Source organism: Podarcis raffonei, chromosome 6 (assembly GCF_027172205.1).
Source record: "Podarcis raffonei isolate rPodRaf1 chromosome 6, rPodRaf1.pri, whole genome shotgun sequence".
In the NCBI taxonomy this organism is placed as follows: domain Eukaryota; kingdom Metazoa; phylum Chordata; class Lepidosauria; order Squamata; family Lacertidae; genus Podarcis; species Podarcis raffonei.
The window spans coordinates 53,368,312-53,387,703 of NC_070607.1; the positions used below are offsets into that span (position 1 = coordinate 53,368,312).

The 19,392-nt window shown below is 48.0% G+C and overlaps 1 protein-coding gene across 4 annotated transcripts in view; it reads right to left on the reverse strand.

Moving 5' to 3' along the window:
• LOC128415993 (chemokine-like protein TAFA-5) overlaps positions 1 to 15,179 on the reverse strand; it is a 29,070-nt gene extending 13,891 nt beyond the window's left edge. For 2 of the 4 annotated variants that reach the window (XM_053392951.1, XM_053392952.1), the window contains exons 1-4: positions 14,031 to 15,179; positions 13,671 to 13,767; positions 8,249 to 8,295; positions 2,688 to 2,840 (exon numbers count right to left, since the gene is read on the reverse strand). In XM_053392951.1, the coding sequence (XP_053248926.1) occupies positions 2,688 to 2,840; positions 8,249 to 8,295; positions 13,671 to 13,767; positions 14,031 to 14,127 (394 nt within the window). In that variant the 5' untranslated portion in view covers positions 14,128 to 15,179. The remainder of the gene's footprint in view (positions 1 to 2,687; positions 2,841 to 8,248; positions 8,296 to 13,670; positions 13,768 to 14,030) is intronic. The other 2 variants (XM_053392953.1, XM_053392954.1) reach the window with 2 other exon arrangements.
• Positions 15,180 to 19,392: the final 4,213 nt, after the last annotated feature.

Sequence of the window (19,392 nt, forward strand, 5' to 3'; positions counted from 1 at the left end):
ATTTGGGCTTTTTCCTATGTCAATTTCATAGTGCAATTCTTTACTTATTTTTATATTTATATCCCACCTTTTCTCCAAGGAGCTCAAAGGGGAGTTCTCTCTCTATTTTTATCCTCACCACATTGCTGTTCGGCTGAGAGATTATGACACATGAGCTTCGTGGGTGAGTGGGGATTCAAGTGCTGCTCTCCCATGTTGCAGTCCAACACTCTAACCATTGTGCTACACTGCACCACGATAAAGATGCAGTTAACTAACTGCCCTCCCAAATGAGTCTGTTTTCTCCCCACCAGCGAGACCACCCCCTCCATTTCATGGGAGTGGGATTCCACAAAACAGGTGAGCACGCCTGCACATACTAACTACTTACTTAAATAGAGTGAGGTTTACTTCTATATAAGCACACATAACGTGGCACTGTTAAGACATATTTTGCTCATCATAGAGAAAGGCCCTTTGAAACGGAGTACTGGAAGAGGAAAAGGGGGGAACAGAGTGAAAATGAAAGCAAAGGAAGAGGGAAGGGGAAAGGGGAGAGTGGATCAAATCTATGAAGCTTTATGATGTGGTCATAACACCCCCTAATGTGAGAAAACAGGCCACCTGTGAGCTCAGAATAGCCTCATATTCGCCACATGTACCAAACACCCACCCACAGGCGGGGGACACCTTCCCACACACGCATAGCAACACTAGGTAGCATGTCACTGTTGCACAATCTCAGCACATTACAACACAAGGTAACACATGCCCACACGCCAAAGCCTCAGGGAAGCTTCTTCTAAGGCCTTAAGGTTCAAGAGAGAATCCAGTGCATTTTTGTTTTGTTTTTACACAGTAGCTCCCAAAATATGATCAAGTAGCTTCCTAGAATGGGAAAGTAATGATTTTGTGGAGCCAAACCATTTCCGTGCAGCTCAAGACCATGTTACCCTCAGTCTCAGAATCCAAAACACATGGCTATTTCCCTGAGGTTTTCTTGTTTCTCCCCAGACAGGCTAAAGCTTTTCTGATCACTCTAGTTAATGGATATCAGCAACAGCAAGTGTATTCTCAGGACCTGCCCACTAGGTCCTATTCTCTCTCTCTCTCTCTCTCTCTCTCTCTCTCTCTCTCTCTCTCTCTCTCTCTCTTTCCCTCTCCCTCTCCCAGCTTATCCACATTTACCTTTCCTCTGCTCTTTCTAGTTTCTAGGCACAGCCTGCAATTTAAAGCTCTGTGTCCAAGCACCCCCCCTTCTTCTTTTCTTTTCTTTTTGCTCCAGAGCTTTCCCCATGGAAACCCACTCTTTAAAGCTCAATTGGAGCAAACTTCAATCCAAGTTGATGTTTGCTCAGCACAGAGCCTTAAGGTGCAGACTTCCGCCTGGAAAGGGCAGGGCAAAAGGTAAGTGTGGATAAACTCTGCTCCCCTCTCTCTTACTCTCTCCTTCGGAACTTTTGTCGTCCAGTGTTTTAAGTCACAATAAAGCCTCCACACAGATAGTGAGTTGCCCTTCTCCCAGAGATTGCCTCTGTCTCCTCAGATGCTCACAGCAGAGAAGAAGAAGCAGTGCAACCGCTCAAACAATCTGATATCCCACCCGCTATAGCACACAGCCCACGAGGTTACCTAGCCAGTGTGGTGTAGTGGTTAAGAGCGGTAGACTCGTAATCTGGTGAACCGGGTTCGAGTCTCCGCTCCTCCACATGCAGCTGCTGGGTGACCTTGGGCTAGTCACACTTCTCTGAAGTCTCTCAGCCTCACTCACCTCACAGAGTGTTTGTTGTGGGGGAGGAAGGGAAAAGGAGAAAGTTAGCTGCTTTGAGACTTCTTCGGGTAGTGATAAAGCAGGATATCAAATCCAAACTCTGCTAGTGGTGGATGGAAAAGAAGGGAACAGTGAACAAGCGGAGCAACAGAATGAGAAGCAGAGAAGCTGCACACTCGTCTTTAGTTGCAGAGCTTTTAAAGAGATGGGCTTCCTCTTCAGGCGGGCACCTAGAAATGCTAAGCACCGATAACTGCTTTACAACAACATGCTTATCAGAAGAGGGCTTATGTATCTCCTCAGAGTGAGAGGGGGCTCTTGAAGCACGCAGATGGAGCGGCACTGCACGTCAGTCCAAACCCAAGGGTAAGGAGCCTTTTCCAGCCTGAGACCCACTTTCCCTTCTGGGCAACTTTCCTGAGGCAGCAGGCTAGTTGTGGGTGGGGCCAAAGGCAAAAGTGGGAAGCATGAGGCATTATCAAGGACACATTCCAGCCAGGCAAAAACACTCAAGGGGGTTGCAAAGCAAGGTCAGTAGGAGATGTGGCTGGTGATGGCTTGTGGCCTAGGAAGAGTCCCTGAGGCCAGACAGAGAGGCTTGGGGGCCACATTTGTCCCCCAGGCTTGAGGTTCCTCACCAAAACTGAATGTAATAACTTTATTCTTTTTATAACTCTATTGGATCTTAGTTTTGACTAGAAAAACCTCAGCTGGTTAGTTTCAGCACCCCTGGCAGAGACCTATAGATTTAGAGTGGGGGGAAAGACAGCAGTCCCTGCTAGCATTGGAGAGTTCACAGAGACTGTGATGTATATCAGTAGGAGAGCACCAAGAAGCCTCAACATTTCTCTCCACGTTTAAAGATGTTCTTATTCCTTGTTGGACCTGATCCACAGATATTTGGAACAATCAACTGAGGGAGACCTTGCTCTCTTACCATCCACACATGCAGGTTTTGCTTTCGTTGTTCCAGCCACTTGACCCCTCCGACAAGCACACCGCGCTGTCTGCCTGGCGATCATCCTCTTGGGATGGCTCATATCTCTGTCCAATGCTGTGATTTCACACGTCCCCACCTCCAGCTCCTTTCCTGCAGTGAGAGATTGGGAAATGAGACAGACTTAATCCCAGCAGAACAGGAGAAGCACGCAGCCTGTTTGCCAGAGCAGGACACGAGGAGTCAGGCCTCTTGGGCTAAAGAGGCAGCCTAAAATGACTCAGCGCCAATTGAGTATGCACACACACACACACACACACACACACACACACTACATTTCAAATGCAACCATTCCCCGTGAAACACTTTTGTGCATATGTGTACACTTTTTTTCACTGAAAACAAAAATGATTCTGCTGGTTTTGCATCTTCCCATTTTGGCAATCAGCCAAAAGGTAAAAAATCATGCTGAGAATAGAGACACCTTCCAAGAAATGTGAATCCCTTTCTTTAAGTATGTTAATGACCAAAGACTTTGTTATACCAGTCACTCAATATTTTCAATGAAGAGGTTATGTTAAGCATTATGTTTCATTGTTGAACATGTAAGTTTACGTCTAGAGCAACGGATAGAATGAACACCATTAGATGTACTGCTGGAGAAGTGCTTACTTGTATTATTATTTTTAGAAACCAATAAAAATGGTTTGTTTGTTTGTTTTAAAAAAAATTACACCAGGCCTGTACGGTTCCAGCAACCTGGTTACCCTGACGCTGAGAGGAACCCAGCCTATCTCCATAGGATAGCTAGCAATGTCCCAAGTCACTGGACCAAATTCAGCCATTTTGCATAGCTAAGCTTTGTGGTTGCACTAGATTCTCAACATGCTAAATCCATTCCTCCTCTCACTAGTCCCCTTGGGGATGGAATCTGGAAGTTTGGAAGAATCACACTTTTTTTTTACACTATATATGAGGCTGAAAAGATGAGCCAACAGTCCAGGGGGTGAAATTCAGATGAGAAGCTGAACCCAGACATTCAACAGAAGGTTTTACCTCCTTTACGATTGCTGTAAAGCGCTTGGGATCTCAAAGCAGGGACTACTGCCAGCCATACACCCAAGTGTTTTACCTGGAGAGCCACCTCTAGCCAGCACGGGGCTTCCCAAAGCCCTTTTGTTCTTCTCTCCACTTTTCGGCTCAGGGAATGCCACGCAGGGGCTGGGCAGCAGCAAAACACCCTCACATTCACCTTTTCCCATTTAAATGGGTTGGCCTCACACAGACTCGCTGCTTGTGTAGCAAGCATGCAAGAGATTGCTCCTATGGATTCCACTTTGTCTTTGCCACCTATCTACCTGGGCAGGCCGGCAGGCTGGCCTTCCTACCTGCCTGCCTGGCCACCCTGATAACAGCATGTTCCAACCGTTTCCTTCAATCTCTATATACTCTTCTTGCTGCTTGCTGCGCTATCAGCTGTTATCCAGAGCAGGGAAACAGAATGCAGATCTACAAATACTGGGCCTGCTGGCTCATAAGCCCCTTATTGTTACTTCTTGTGTCACCGTCTGTCCGAATTCCTTTTACTTTCTCCCTGAGCCTTGAGTATAATATACTCAATATATGTATCTCCATATATCTGTATCTATAACCTGCCCCTTTGAATAAGTTCAAAAGCCCCTCTGCTTCCCTACTAGATGGGCAACACCACTTTCTCATTTCCTCACATCTTCTTCAGTGGCATTCATGTGACGGAAGTGCATGCGATCACCGGAATTTATACCGGCACATGCAACAGCCTTTTCATATTTATTTGGACTGTAATATATACATTCAATCTCCAGCTCCCTGTTCTCTCTCTCTCCTAGAGAGAGTTATTTGTTATCTGAATAAGTAGATGTGAGCGGCTGAGACGTTTCTATTAGAACTGCATTCACTGGGTATGATTTACCTTGCTGCATGCTCTGTTATACCTTTTCCTGCTTATGATGACTTGGGGACTGATCCTGCCTGGCTTGCTCAGTGCTACTGACATCAGCAGGGAACAGACTCATAGTAACTTTGCTTTAAATAACTCCTTATCGTCAGCATATCCAAGTGCCACAAGTTACTCACATTGGGATGTTTCCGTGACCCAATGTGGCTGAAGGAGCCGTTTCACACAGCGGTTGTGTTTCTCACAGCCCAACTGAATGTAAAGTGTGATGGACAAAACACAGGCTCCTGATTGCAAAGTAGGTATGTGTCAAGTATCGCAGCCAGTCATGGACCCACAGTAGACATCCCAAAGTCTTAAGGAGTCTGCACCTGCCCATCACATCCTACAAGTTTGCTTGTAAGCAACTTTTCAGACAGATGCTGGAGAGTCCCCTTGATAGAGATGGGGAAATCTGTCAATTTCAGGGTTTGTTTTCCCCCAGTTTCCAGTTTTTCCACATTCAGTTCCTCATATTCCTGCATCAGTTTCTGAATAATCTTTTAAAAACAAGTCCTCATGAGAATGCAGCAATTTCAGTGCAATTTCAGTGCAAAATTCTAATGTGTGTAGGCAAATTTGCCTTGCAATGCACATATTTTTTCCTGACATTATAATTTTTGTATGCTATTTTCACATATGCATGCATTTTTATCCGCACTTTATTCTAATGCATACTCTTTTTTTGTACACCTTACTTGGCTGGAGAACAGCCTGGCAAAATATGAAGAAGTGCAGATTTTGAAGGATGGCCGAGTTTCAGTTTGCGTACTGTTCGTAACATTGTGAATGAGGTAGGCTTGCCAGCAGGAGTGCTGGGTTGGCTACACCACTTCATCCAGACAGCCCTGGTCTCACTCTGCCTCCCAGCCATGCTGCTGCCAGGAGGCTACTGTTGCAGCCCAGCCCCACTTGGCAAGCTGCTTCAGCTACCAGCAATGTGTCCTGCAATATCTATGCAGGCATTGCAAGGAATGCTGCCCCTTTTAAGACTGTCGCTTGAAGCAACAAGGAGGCATGCCTACAGGAACGTATGTTTACTTGTGATTAGGCACCCCAACCTGCTATCTGCTATCTTTCAAGCGGTGCAGGGGTGGGGGAACAGCCTAAGGGCCAGATTGCCATCTGGACAGCCTTCCAGGGGGCCAGTGGCGGGCAGGGTGACAGGCAAAAGTAGACGCATCAATAAATGCTAGTTTTGCCTTTGTACAGTGGACCTGTTTCTTGAAACATATGCATCTCTATCCATCATCCGCCCAGGCAAGGAAGGTAAGAGCTCTGCCTGGCAGAAACACTCACGGAGTGTGTATGGCAGGGCTGGTAAGGGGTGTGGCTTGGGAAGAGGGCATGTGGCCTGGGAAGAACTTCAGGGGCCAGGAAGCTAAGTGTGGAGAGCTGCACGTGGGTCTGAGGTTCTTCATCCATGAAGTAGTGAATTTGTCCCTGGCACGTATTATAATCAAGAAAAGGAAGGGGGGGAGGAGGGAGGAAAGAGGGACAATGAGAGAGGAGGGACAAATCAAAATGGAAATAAAACAGGGGTAAAGGCACCGCTCTGGAAAATATTGATTGGAAGGAAGAAAGAGGGGAAAACGCTTCAACTTCTTTAACTGCCTGAGCAAAGAGGTGATTAAAGCACATTAAGGGATAGCTGCCATGTTTTGTGATCTCAGAAATATGCCCTAAAGTGTAGAAAGGCAATTATCATCCATGTCAGTGATTGCAAAAGTAGAAACAGACGGTACAATTTATTCCAAGCTAATTCTTTCTGGAATAAAAATGGTTGCTTTTTAACACCCGGTTCCCTAGTTTTCTGAGTACGCTAATTGCTGAACGCTCTTTTCTCCCAATTTGCTTAATATCAATGGAATGCTTTGTCACCTCGGAGTCTCAGCACCATCGCTCTACTAATGCATTTCATTTTTACATCCTTCTTTATCTTCACATGAATTGATTTGGCATTGTAGGGCTGGAAGGGATCTGAAAATGATCTATAGCAACCCTTTGCACTAACCCTCAGCCACATCACACGTGAGCCCACCAAGAGAGTAACAGATCATCTAAAGCAGCAGTGGACAACAGTAGCAACAGGTGTCACTGCTGCCTACCTGGCTGGGGTGATGGTGAGGTTAAGCAACAGGGTTGCATCATCAGGACTGCTGGATTGGCTCCCATCAATGCAACCATGCAGGCCCAACCTTACCTACGTTCCAGGAAAGTAGAAGTCAGGTTCTGTCCCACCACATAGGCTTCAAGTGATGGGCTCTACTAGATTATTTGCCATTTTGAGGCAGATCAAGGTTTTCTGGCTTCCAGTTGTTTAATAATAGAAGGAACAAAAAGACTCCCCCCTATTAGGTTGTTAGGAGTCCCTAATCTGTAGTATTTCAGATGCAGACTTCTACACATGGATCATCCCATTGGATGGCTCATGGGGAGGCAATAGGTCACTGGCTCCACTGCCTGAGCCACCCTTTTGTAGCTGGCTCCGCCTTCCTGGTATTTTGCACCTGGCTCTGATTTGTGGTCAGCTTTCGGGGTCTATTAAAAAAGAAATCAGATTCCACAAGCCTAAAGTCTGCCCACCCTTTACTTAATCTATAATGAAAGTGGAGAACTGAAAGTGGAGAACTGCTCATTTTATGGAAGATGCTTTGCTGAGTTTCAATACTAGTTTAGTACTGATTTGATAAAGAGGTTAAGAGTTTCCGAGGCCCTGGTTCAGATCTCATATTAGCCACAAAAGCAAGCCTTGATCCTTTATAGAGGTGAAGGGAATAATATCTCTTCACTTCATGGTTTTCCTACTCTGTGCTAGCTCTGGGGGAAGGGGAAGTTGCATTTCTCCATCTCTGGATATATATTTTTTCCCTATTTGTAAGCATAATCAACAGTTAGCACTTGTGTATATCTCTCTACATCTGCAGAGTATGGCATTAAACTGGACTCACAAACCCTCATGCAACTCATCTAAAGCAAGCATGAAATATTTATTATCTCCCTTGGGTAAAATGGCAAGCCAAAAATAGCAAATTTTAGCTTTGGGTCTACACTTGACTCAGAGATTTTATTGGCATCTCTCCACCCACCACCTATTTGGCTGATCAAAGAGAAGCTTGAACAACATATGAAGTATGGTTTGCTCAAAGCAAAAAGGCATTAAGCAGGAGCTTTAATTCACACATTGCCGCACCATGCTGAAACGACATTAAATCCCTGTGTAGTTTGTCATGTACGACAATTCTGCTGGAACTTTCTGCTTTTTTCTTCTTCTAAATTTCACATCTGTGGAATTCCCTCCCATTAGAAATCAGGCAGGCACCATCCCTGCTTAAGTTTCAAAAGCTGGGTTAAAATGGTTTTATTTCAGAAGACCTTTGGACTATGAGTATTGTTCTAATGTTTCCATTTTCTGATGTTTCAATACACGTTTTCCATGTTACACATTGTACATGAGCTGCTTTGAGACAGCTACTGAAATGTGGGGGATAAATTCCTGAAATAAACTAACAAACTTTAGTCTTGACTGAAACTGGAGCAGAGTTAAGCATTTACACAGCATATATTTCACTTTACGAGAGCAAACCTCTTTTGCAATGGAGGCATTCCTGGTCTTGCGCACTTTCAAAAGCCCTGAAAAACACAACCATGGCACATATTGAACAAGACTGTATTAGAGGGAAATGAGCAGTCATTGTCACTCTTCCTGATTTTGTTTCCAAAGCCGTTGATTCTTTGTCACAGTATATTAAAGGTAAAGGGACCTCTGACCATTAGGTCCAGTCGTGACCAACTCTGGGGTTGCGGCACTCATCTCACTTTATTGGCCAAGGGAGCTAGCATTTGTCCGTAGACAGCTTCTGGGTCATGTGGCCAACATGACTAAGCAGCTTCTGGCGAACCAGAGCAGCACACGGAAACGCCGTTTACCTTCCCGCTGGAGCGGTACCTATTTATCTACTTGCACTTTCAGCTTTCGAACTGCTAGGGTGGCCGGAGCTGGGACCGAACAACGGGAGCTCACCCTGTCGCAGGGATTCGAACCGCTGACCTTCTGATCGGCAAGTCCTAGGCTCTGTGGTTTAACCTACAGTGCCACCCACGTCCCACAGTATATTAAGTTTAGCCTAAAACAGGAGTAGGACACTTTCTGTCCACATGCCTAATGAGGCCCAGAAGGGGTCCAATTTGGCCCACGAAGCCATTTTCCTCAAACAGTGCCCACTTGCCTGTCATCTTACATGACATCAGGTGTAAGGAAGGTAAATGCATGACTGGCTGCCATTACAGTCATACCTCTGCTCCCGAATGCCTTGGGGTCGAACATTTTGTCTCCCAAATGACCAAAAACTAGAAGTTGTTGTTCCGGTTTTCAGACGTTCTTTCGGAAGCCAAACGTCCAACAGGGCTTCTGCAGCTTCTGATTGGCTGCAGGAGCTTCCTGCAGCCAATCAGAAGCTGTGTTTTGGAAGTCAAACATTTTAGAAGTCGAACAGACTTCCGGAACGGATTCTGTTTGACTTCCGATGTACGACTGTACTTTGAAGCCTGTTTGCAAGAGGTTTGTATTGAAACCGCTCAGAGACTTCATAAATATATCTCTCAGCACCCGTCAGTCGAGAGGTACTGAATGACAGTGCCTCTGACGTCCATCAACGACAAGGCCCTTTCAACTTGACACCTGGCATAATAATGAGGTTGGGTGACTGACAGTTGGGTCGCCCTGCCCACCGGTCATAGAAGGGTCATGGGGTGGGGCAAGGAAAGATCTAGCCCACCCACCAGATCCAGTTCCCCACTCATGACCTAGTAGGTAAGGCCCAATCTGCACTATACATTAAAAGCAGTATCATTCAACTTTAAACAGCCATGGCTTCACCCAAAGCATCCTGGGAACTGCAGTTTGTTAAGGGTGCTGAGAGTTGTTAGGAGTCCCCTTATTCTCTTCACAGACCTATAATTTCCGAGAGTTCCCTGGGAAAAGGACTGCTGGTGAAACCGCTCTGCGAATGGTAACTCTGTGAGAGGAATAGGGGTCTCTCAGCACACTTAAAAAACGATAATTCTCAGGATTTTTTATGAGAAGCCATCCCTGTTTAAAGTGCTATGATACTGTTTTAGATGGGGTGTAATACTGTCCACAATCTTCAGCTTGCCACTGAGTCTAAATGCAGACTTTACAACTACAACATTGAGCCAGTTGGGTTCCTTATTGCTTTTTACTCTTCCGCCCATTTTGCTTAACATCCAGCCAACGAAGAGTTTTGAAGAACTCAAAACACTTGCTCTGTTTTGTGACGTTTTTCTCGGTCCGCCTAAAGCTATTGCCCAGCTGTGGATTTCAGAATCTTTCTTATGGATCAATGCTGCTTCCATCTGTTTTATTTATTGCTGAATTCCAGGCAAAAATCACATAGCTAGTTTTGGATTTATGAGATTCTTCTTAGAATTTTCGATATGCAGCACATCTAAAAGCAAGTCTGTTTGGGGTGTGTGTGATATGTACACACACTCACACATCCCAGCACTCGGTTTTCCTTGCCATGGAGGCATAGCAATGAACTGCAAGCAATCTCCACCTTAGCTGCTTTACAAACTGTCCAGTGAAAGAAGCTGTGCAGCAACCAGCCTTGTGGCCTATAACACACCTAGGGCTCTGGCAAGGCAGCTGATAATTTGGCAGTGTCTTGCCTCTTGCATGCCGGTGATCAGCACTGAACTCATAGCTCCTGCTCAACTGGCTGAGACTGCATCATCTGAATTATTGCATAAATGTTTAGTTTCAGTTGCTAATTGTGACATTATTTATGGATCCACATGGATCTGCAAAGTGCCCCTCACATCCTAGTTTGCAGGAGGCCTGTCTTGGGAGCTCTCGGTGGAACGTTTACGCTGACAGTGCTCTTTATGTTTCTGGGTGAGCAAACATCAGCACAGGATTTCTTCTGCAGCTTCTGGGCTTGCAGAGCTGTTTGTTACACAGCGTAAACTGGGGGAAAGGAAGTTGGGGAAAACCAAGGGCAACAAATCAGTTACTTAACAGGGCTCAGTGGATCTTGCACACACAGGAGAGGGGGGGAACCCAGGAAACATTGGTTAGCAGCTACCCATGCAAATTGCCAACTGCTTCTAATAGTCTACTCGTTGTGTAATTCCTATTCATCACTCAGTGGTGCTTCATGTGGAGTGTTTTAGACACAAACATGGCTAGGATTTTCTGTGATAAGTCAAAATGAAAATAGAAAATAGAAAGACATTGGGTTCTTCTTCTGGTAGATGTCTGCCAACCCGGAAAACTGAACTCCCCTTCGAAGCTATCATCTGAAAATGGGACCCTGAGCAAATCAAAACTGAACCACAGAGTTATTAAGGGTGAACATGGGTGGTTCTTTTCCCCATTGTGAGGGGGGGACAGCCAAGTGAACAAAGCATTTGACTTCCTCTCCCAAAGTTGTGGGCTTGCGCCTTGTAAAGAGTCTTAGAAACCAACTGTCTCCAGGGCACTCTTCTGTAAACAAATACTGAATCAAGTGGACTGGGAAGTCAAAGAGGTGATATATCATTCTCTTGAGTGCAGAAAATCATAGCAACTAGTTTCTCATTAACAACCCAACCACACACAGGCCTAGGTGGCTCTTGCCTTTGGAAAATAATCTCTTTCAGGACCAAAACTGTAAATTTAATGGACTCTGGGACTTTCAAGGAGACCTCACTCATCACAGACCTCATTCCTTTCCCCACTGGTAGCTTTTGCTTGAAGTAGGGGGTAGTACCACATTGGCTACCTGCGACTGAAGAGTTTTAGAACCAGAAAAAATAAGCTCTGCTGAAAGATAAGAATGACAAGTTTGAGGGTCACTGTATTTAGGCTGCAGAAAGAGACCCAGTTGTGGCAAAGTAATGTGTTCAGCATCACAAGTGAAAGCTAGTGACAGGATTGGAACCTGATCTTAAAAGAAACCAGACCATTTGCTGGTCTAGTATTATCTACTGCAATTGGCACTGGCTCCCTATGGGCTCCAGCAGAAGCTTTTCTCATCACCTGATCAAGCTCCATGATGCATCTCAGCAACCAAATATCAATGAAACTGGGTTGATATATTAAGATAGCATGTCCTGAAGGTCACATATCCCTATGCCTTAGTGTTCACTACACAAAGAAGCTCCTTTCTCTGTTCATCTCCTTCTCTCTCCAAAAGCATTGCAATTAAGTGCACGTTGAGCATGTTGAAGTACTTAATCGTGAAAGTGAAATGGAATCCTAGAAATAAGCCAATGTCTAAATCAAAACCAACAATGCAAAAAAACCCTCTTCCTTAGACTGAGGTGCTTTCTCTCCCATGCAAGGCTTGCTACTTGGGCTACTCGGCCTAAATTTTAAAACTTTCTCCAACTGGACTGCAAGTATCAGATTAAATCAATATTCAAACTCCATGCAATAAACATGGTCATGTCACTTGTCACCCACAGCAGTACTGCTCAAAGTAGCTAGCAGCCAACAAACCTGAACCCTTCCAGTAAAGGTTTGCTACGCAAAATTGTTCAGCCCGCTATAAAGGGTCAGTGGGAGATTACCCAGTGTGCTAAGAGCAACACAGCAGCCACGAACTGCCCCCATTAAACAAGGTGGGCACAGAAAATGAGTTTGATGCAGAGAGAATGTGAAGTCACAGGGAGGAATTCAGTGCAGCCCTAGGCAGATGGCTCCATTAGTGAAAACATTTCTGCTTGCTTCATGGAATGAGCTGCCTTCTCCTTCCCCTGTTCTGGGGGTTCTCCTGCCTCAAACCATTTTGGGGAGGGTCACAGGAGGCATCGACGAGGAGGAGTGGAAAGTTGCATTGTGCTAGAGGAAGCTTCTGTTTGGAAGGGCTACTGACTTGAATCCAGCCCATTGTGCATGCCCATGCGCAGATCTTCAGAAATGAGTCCACTGAACTAAGTGGGACTTACTCCCAGATTTGTGCATCTAGAGCTGCAATGGGAAACATAGGGCCTTCCAAAAGTTGTTGCATGGCCAAATATCAGGGATAATGAGAGTTGATATTCCAACAACTAAAGGGCCAGAGGTTCCCCATCCCTGGTATAAAAGGTTGCAGCCTCAGATAAGGATTTAAACAGCCTTCCTGAAGTCCTCCAGATCTCTCCTTTCATGAAGGTTTCCCTTTTGTGTGTGTTTGTCAAGTGCAAATGTCTCTCTCCTGGCTAGAACCACCATTCTTCTGCCCTGGTCATTGGCTCTTCAAGTTCTGAATCCTTCTTATTTATTTTATTATTTCATAAAATTTATAAACTGCTCAATTGTAAAAAAAAAAAACACACCTCAAAGCAGTTTACAGATATGAGAAATTTGCTACTTAAATCTCCTTCTAGGAGGATTGTTATTGCACATGTAGTAAACTGAGCTTATAAATTTTGGCTTGAAGGCCCTCATTATTCAATGGGCCTTCTTCCCACACAACTTTGCACAGAAGTAAAGCCTTAAAATTCACAGTTTGCTCTTTTATTCAACCCTGCTGCCTCCTGTATGGAAAAACTGTAGGAAATGTATAGATTGTGTCTTATGCCTTTGAAATTTAAATTCTTCAAATGACCCACAGAAACCAGGGAAGGAAAACCTGGGATGGGTTGGAAGTGAGGTCAACAGTTCCTCATTCTTGCCTTTGTAGCCTCTTATAAAAGGAGAGGTTAGTGGAATGACCAAATGTGTTCTTGGAGTCTTGAGCCCTGATTTTAATTTGAAAGGACTCTCTAACTCATCTGTGAAAAGGTAACCCAGGCCGTGTCCCTTGGATAACCTGGGTGCCACTATGGCACAGCATTTCAGCTAGCTTCCAATTGCTTGCTTTTGTTTTCTATGCCCATACTTGGGCTGGTTTTTTTTTGGCGGCGGGGGGGGGGGGAGATGGAGTGGAATATGTAATGTGCTTAAAGCAATTTGCCAGGGTGGGTAGGTGGGGTGGCCTACATCTTCCCTGCTTCAACATACCAACCGGCCTGAAGCTTACCAGGTGCTTTTATATAATCCGAGGAGTCTTGGGTGCCTGAAAGGCCTTTCTGTCCAAATCCCTATGTGCCTTTCTGGTTCTGCTTGCTCTTTCCAACCTAAATAAAGGAGGGGTGATCATGGCCAAATGGGCAGGCCTTTAGATTTGTTTTAACATGTTCTCCTCGCCAGCAACCCCAGGATAACCCTCAGGACCTTAGACAGCGGCAATGATCCCTATTTAGATTACCCCAGCCTCATCGCAGGGTTCCGATTTGTGCATAGCCTTGAAGGCGGAATAAGGGAAGCTCCTTCCCTGCACTCTCTGCAAAGGCCATAAGGTGAAGTGGCGAAGTGGTGTATGAAACGGGCACGAACATACCTTCCTTGGGTGGATGAGAATACAGCAGCCAGAAGAAGAGGAGGCAACAAAGTGTAGCACTTATCCCTGTAGACAGCTCTCTCCATCCGGCCAGCATCCTTATAGAGGTTTTCCCAGATGGGCCAGCAGATGGGCCAAAGAGGGTGGTGCCCCCTCTCCGCCCCCTAAATCCAGACTTTCACACAATCCAACTACCAGGGGGGTGTTTTCCTGGCACAGAGGGGCTCCAGCTGTGCCTGGAGCACAGCTGCATTCCCTTCACAGCAGAGCCAAGCGACAGGCAGTAGCAGCATCAGGCTTCTGAAGGGGGGGGGCAGATTCAAACTGCTACTTTACAGAGGCCCCGACGAGCTCCTTTTAGGATCCGGCGCTTCTCATCCCGAAGTCCAGAAGCGCCATAAGTCTTATTTCTCACAGGATCCCGGGGTGGGGGGCGACGATGGAGAGAAATGTCTTCTTTTTCACGTGCTCTCTCCAAAATCCAGCCTCCCCGCTCGTCCTGGGAAAGAGGGCGCTCCAAAACCCAAAGGGCACCCACTGAGTCGCTTGAAAAGTATCCCCGGGGTCGCAGCCGGAGGGAGCCGCCCCTTTCCCGGGTGCCGGCGCAAGTCCCGACCGCCCTGCAGTTCGGTTCCGGACTTCCTCAGGGCCTTTCAGCTCCTCGGCGATTCAGCAGGCGCTGCGCCCGTTCCTGCGAGCACTTGGGCGCCGTTGGTCAGGCGAAACCCTCGCGGCGGCGCGCTCTCCTCCTTGCAGAAGAGCCCACCCGGGAGCAGATCGGATCCTTGCCTGCGCCGCCGCTCGCTCCGCCGGCCTCCCCAGCGCGCGAGGAGGACGATTCATCCTGGGATGCGAGGAAGAGCACGGGGGTGGGGGTGGGCACGATGCGGCGGGAGTGGGCGCGCGGGGCGGGGGTCCTCAGCCAGAAGCTTCCGCACCCTTTTGGGGAACGGGGGGCGGGGGACACGCGCGATTCCGGGTGTGGACGCGCGTCGCGGCTCTCCCTCCAAGCGTGCCGGCGAAGGCGCGGGGCCGCCGCGGCTACCTGTGGCAGGGCGCCTTCCCAGGACCCGGCCGTCGGCTGGCGGCGTGATCTGTCGGGGTGTTTTTGCGCGCGCGCGGCGGAGGAGGGGTGACGAGTAGATCCGAGGGATCCGATGTGTGTGTTCCAAATGTGCATACACAGAAAGATACCCGAGCAAGATCCGGAGCTGGGGCTCGCAAGAACCGCCCGCCTTCTCTTTTTCCACGACGCAACACGGCCTCGCCACACACACGCGCGCACAGGGAGAGAGAGAGACTTCCCGGCTCTCCGCAGCAGGAGCGGGCGGCACGTTCCCGGTGGCGGAGGAGCCCCGGCGCCAAGCCGAGTCCGACCGAGGGCTGCGGAAGGAGCCTCGCCTCCTTCACTTTTGCTCAGGCCGGAGCGGCGGCGCGGGAAAAAGCGCCTCCGGACTCCCCCGCGGAGACACCCCGAGGGGCATCTCTCCGCTCCCGCGCCGCGCTGCCGCCGCCTCCGCCTCCTGCTCCTGCAGGGTGCCGGCGATCCCCGCGAGAATCAGCCCCCCCCCTCCACTGCTGCTGCTGCAGCGGCAGCTTCTCGCCAGCCGGGGGTGGGCAGTGCCTGCGTCTTCCTCCTCCTCGCGCAGAGAAAAAGATCCGGGGAAAGTTTTTCTCTCGGCGCTGGGCTCTCCTGCACTGCCTGGCGCCCCGAAACGGCGGCACCGGCGGCAGCGCCTGCCTATCCCTTTGGCCGCGGGCCGCCCTCCCAGACAGAGACCACCTGCTCTGAATTCTCCTTGGCGGAGTGTCTCCCTCCGCTTAACCCCTTCCTCGCCGCGCGCCCGGGAGCCGCTGCCTGCCCACCTGATCAGCTCGCCGCCGCCGAGCTGCCGCATTCCCTCGCTCGCGCGGCGCCTTTTCTCGCTCGCTGCTCCGCTCAGGCCGGATGAGAGTCCGGCTTAGAAGCGGGGAGCGCGCCCTCCTTCTCCCCTTAGAGAAAGGTGAAAACCGCAGGGCATGAGGGTGGGGGGGGGGGCGATCAGGCAATGCCGCATTTCTGCGCTTCCTTGTCCATCCCGGGCAATTATGGAGGGGCTGGAAAGGGCGGCTGGCCGTGCGCTCACCGAGAGCGATTCGGCTTCTCGCGCCGGGCTCCCTCGCTCGTGGGATCGGCGCCGGATTGCCGCGACCCCGCTCCCCGCGAGGCCGGGGTGGCCTCCGGGTACTGCCCCCGAAGGGACAGCTGCGGAAACCGACTCCGCCGCGCACAATGCGCAGAAGCCGCGGGACAGGATACCGGACGGGCTGCTTCCAGAGCTGTGCGGCTTGCCTGCTCCGCTGTGCTCGGGGCTGGACCCGGGCGCCAGGGGCGGTGAGCGAGCGAGGAGATCTAGCTAGAGATCTGGGGGGGGGGGATCGGCTGACTTGCCTTTGGGCTCCAGGCGACCTCCCCAAAAGGAAGGTGTCTGGCAGACATGGAGGCCTCTCCAGTTCTCTGGGGGCTGCTGGCATGCCCTAGCCTAAGGCGCCGATGGGGGCATTCGCTGCCCCAGGCAGGCACGCAGGCAGATTCAGCAGGAATCGGCCACCGCACTCACGGCTTGGCTGCCTCTGGCTTCCCGCTTCATGCAGAAGTAGTACTTGTATTTTTGCTCTCATCTGGGTTGCTTCCATAGGCTGGGAAGAAGTGTGTGTGCGGGGGGGGGGTATTTCCGGGAAAACCCCTGCATGGAACCCTGAAGAGTGGCTGCGAGCCAGTCAGTGTAAAGCAACCTTCCCCAATCTGATACTTTGGACCGCAACTAGGACAATTTGCCATATTGGCTGGGGTTGATAGGAGTTGCACTCCAGGCTTGGGTAAAGACTGGTTGGCAGCTTTATTTTCTTCCTATATTGCCAACTTGTTGCAGAGGGGGAAAGGGGTGTGGGTTACCTAGAGTGCCAGGAGGGCAGATGAAGAAGTCTGGTGGACCACCAGTAGAAGTCTGCAGGCCAGAGGTTTCCTGTATTAGTGTAAACAGTTCTAACCCGATGGACCAGTAGTCTTATATAATATAGGCTGAATCCCTTCGTTACAATGTATTCCCCCATCCCCTGAAATCCTGATCAGATCTTGTTTTCTTCTGGAAATCCTGCACAACCTTCTGACATTTCACCACATGTAGATTAAAACATTTTCAGACCTATGTTCACATTCTGATTCATTATGTTTATATCCTCTCTCAGGGCAGTGCGCATGTTTTTCTTCCTTCCTTTAATCCTCTCAACAACCCTGCAAGGTAGGTTCAGCTGAGAAATGGTGCCTAGCTCAAGGTCACAGAGGGTGCTTTCAGACTCTCACCATTTTCAGTCACATAGTGGCAACTTCAAGTTGCACAATTAAAGTTGATTATGAGGTCTTGCACAGCAAATCTGAGTCTCCCCAAAATCAGACATTTTGCAATAAGGAAAGTGGTGAGAAAATGCATTTGGAAGTGTGGGATAACACTTGCTTTGATGTACATCATCTAGCCTCCCTACAAATAATACTGAATGTTCACTAAATAGCCAATGTCACCTAATCTCTTTGCAAACAATCAGGATGAATGTACAATAATCATGTCTGAAAGCACCCCTAGTTATCTTGGGTGGGTGAGTGGGATCCTGGCTCCATTGACACTAACCACTACACCACATTGGCTCTTAAAGACTGGTCCTTTCTCCTTTTTTTTAACAATATACTGAGGAAGCTGAATTCTCTTGGAAGGATTCATTTAATTTTTTTGGTGCAGAATCATGGAAGATGTGCAGCACAGGTTTTTATTTTTTTAGTTGTTGTTTTTTTATTTTCCATCCCTGCTGTTAAACAACAGTATCTGTTTGGGTCCCATCATTCCCCTTCCTAGACACACCGCTTTGCCTCCAGCGCACAACTGTCAGAACTGCTTCTCGTTGCTCTTTCCAATTTTGGGTCGTTCCTGGGTTGAAAGGCTCTCTTCTAAAGACTTGTGCAACAATTTAGTTCCCTTCATTCAAATGCAGCAAAAGGAGCCTCTCCCTCGCCATTGGAGGCTTCTACTGTAATGAAAAGCCCCTGCGTTCTCTCTTGGCCCTCTCCTTTGATTTGGGGGAAATCAATACATGTGTTCCACCACAGCAGTGCCTGTGACTGGTTTGTTAACTATGAGGGGCCCTGAATGAATAGCACTCGGGCGGGTAATTTACCATCAGATCTGTGGGGATAAAGGGAAACCAATATAAATAGTCAGTAATAAAACTGTTTACTGACACTGGGCGTTCTTTAAATGAGATTTGTATGCAGGAGAGTACACCTCAGATAAGCTCTCCAGCTTACAGTTATTGACTCCCTTGTCCAGTGAAGCCGGGGCTATTATTAGCACCAGAAAGCTGGGAGACTCTGTCTTCATAATGCACCTGATAATATTAATAAGGAAGGCAACCATATCAGAGTTGAAAAGGAGCCGGCGCACAAGTCAGCATTATTAGTCCTGCTTAAAGAGTAATTGTTGGATGCTGTCAGGGCAGGCATTCTTTGCAAGGGGCAATGCACCAAGATCCATTAGGCTCCCATCGATTTTTCATCAGGAGCTAAGAATGGCCAGAGCTTCATGGGACTGGGACCAAAATGCAGACAGTCTGTGGTGTGTGTGTGTGTGTGTGTGTGTGTGTGTGTGTGTTGATCCCCCCATTTACTGTGCCCTGCACTCATTGCATCTCTATTGCTGGATTTTTAATCCATGCTCCCATGATGGTATCCACAATGCATATGTATCCTTCACTTTGTTATAAAAATTGGCTGTTTCTGACACACACCTTTCTCAAACCAGCTTCACACAGATTGCAAGTCCTTAAGGCGTTCCTAATTCCTCTCCAGCCAAGGTTTGGGCACCTTTGCATCAGGGTAAAGACATCCCCATCCATCAGTGCCCCCCTAAACAAATATGACACCAACGAAGACATGCTGATGTGAGACGCTGGGGGGGGGGGAAGAGTTATGAAATGTACTATGGGGCGGGGGGCAAAGAGCAACTTCACTGTGGTAATGTGAACACTCTGTGTGTGTTGCGGCCTTATTGAATGGATGAAACATTTTAATAAATTGCCTGCTTTGTCAGATTAATATTTCCAAGCAAGTATTAGGTGTAGCTGCCGCCATCCCCATCATTATCTCTGTTTTATGATGGGTGGGATTAGTTATGCAGGGAGGGAAGGTTTTCATTGATTTCCAGTGTCTAGTACATTTTCCATGCTTCTGTAAACTAATGGTGATGAAGATGAAGTCTAGGAGCCCCACTGATCAGGGATGGATAAACTTGTTCATCCTGAGGCCCCACATTCCTTTCTGAGAAACTTTCTTGGG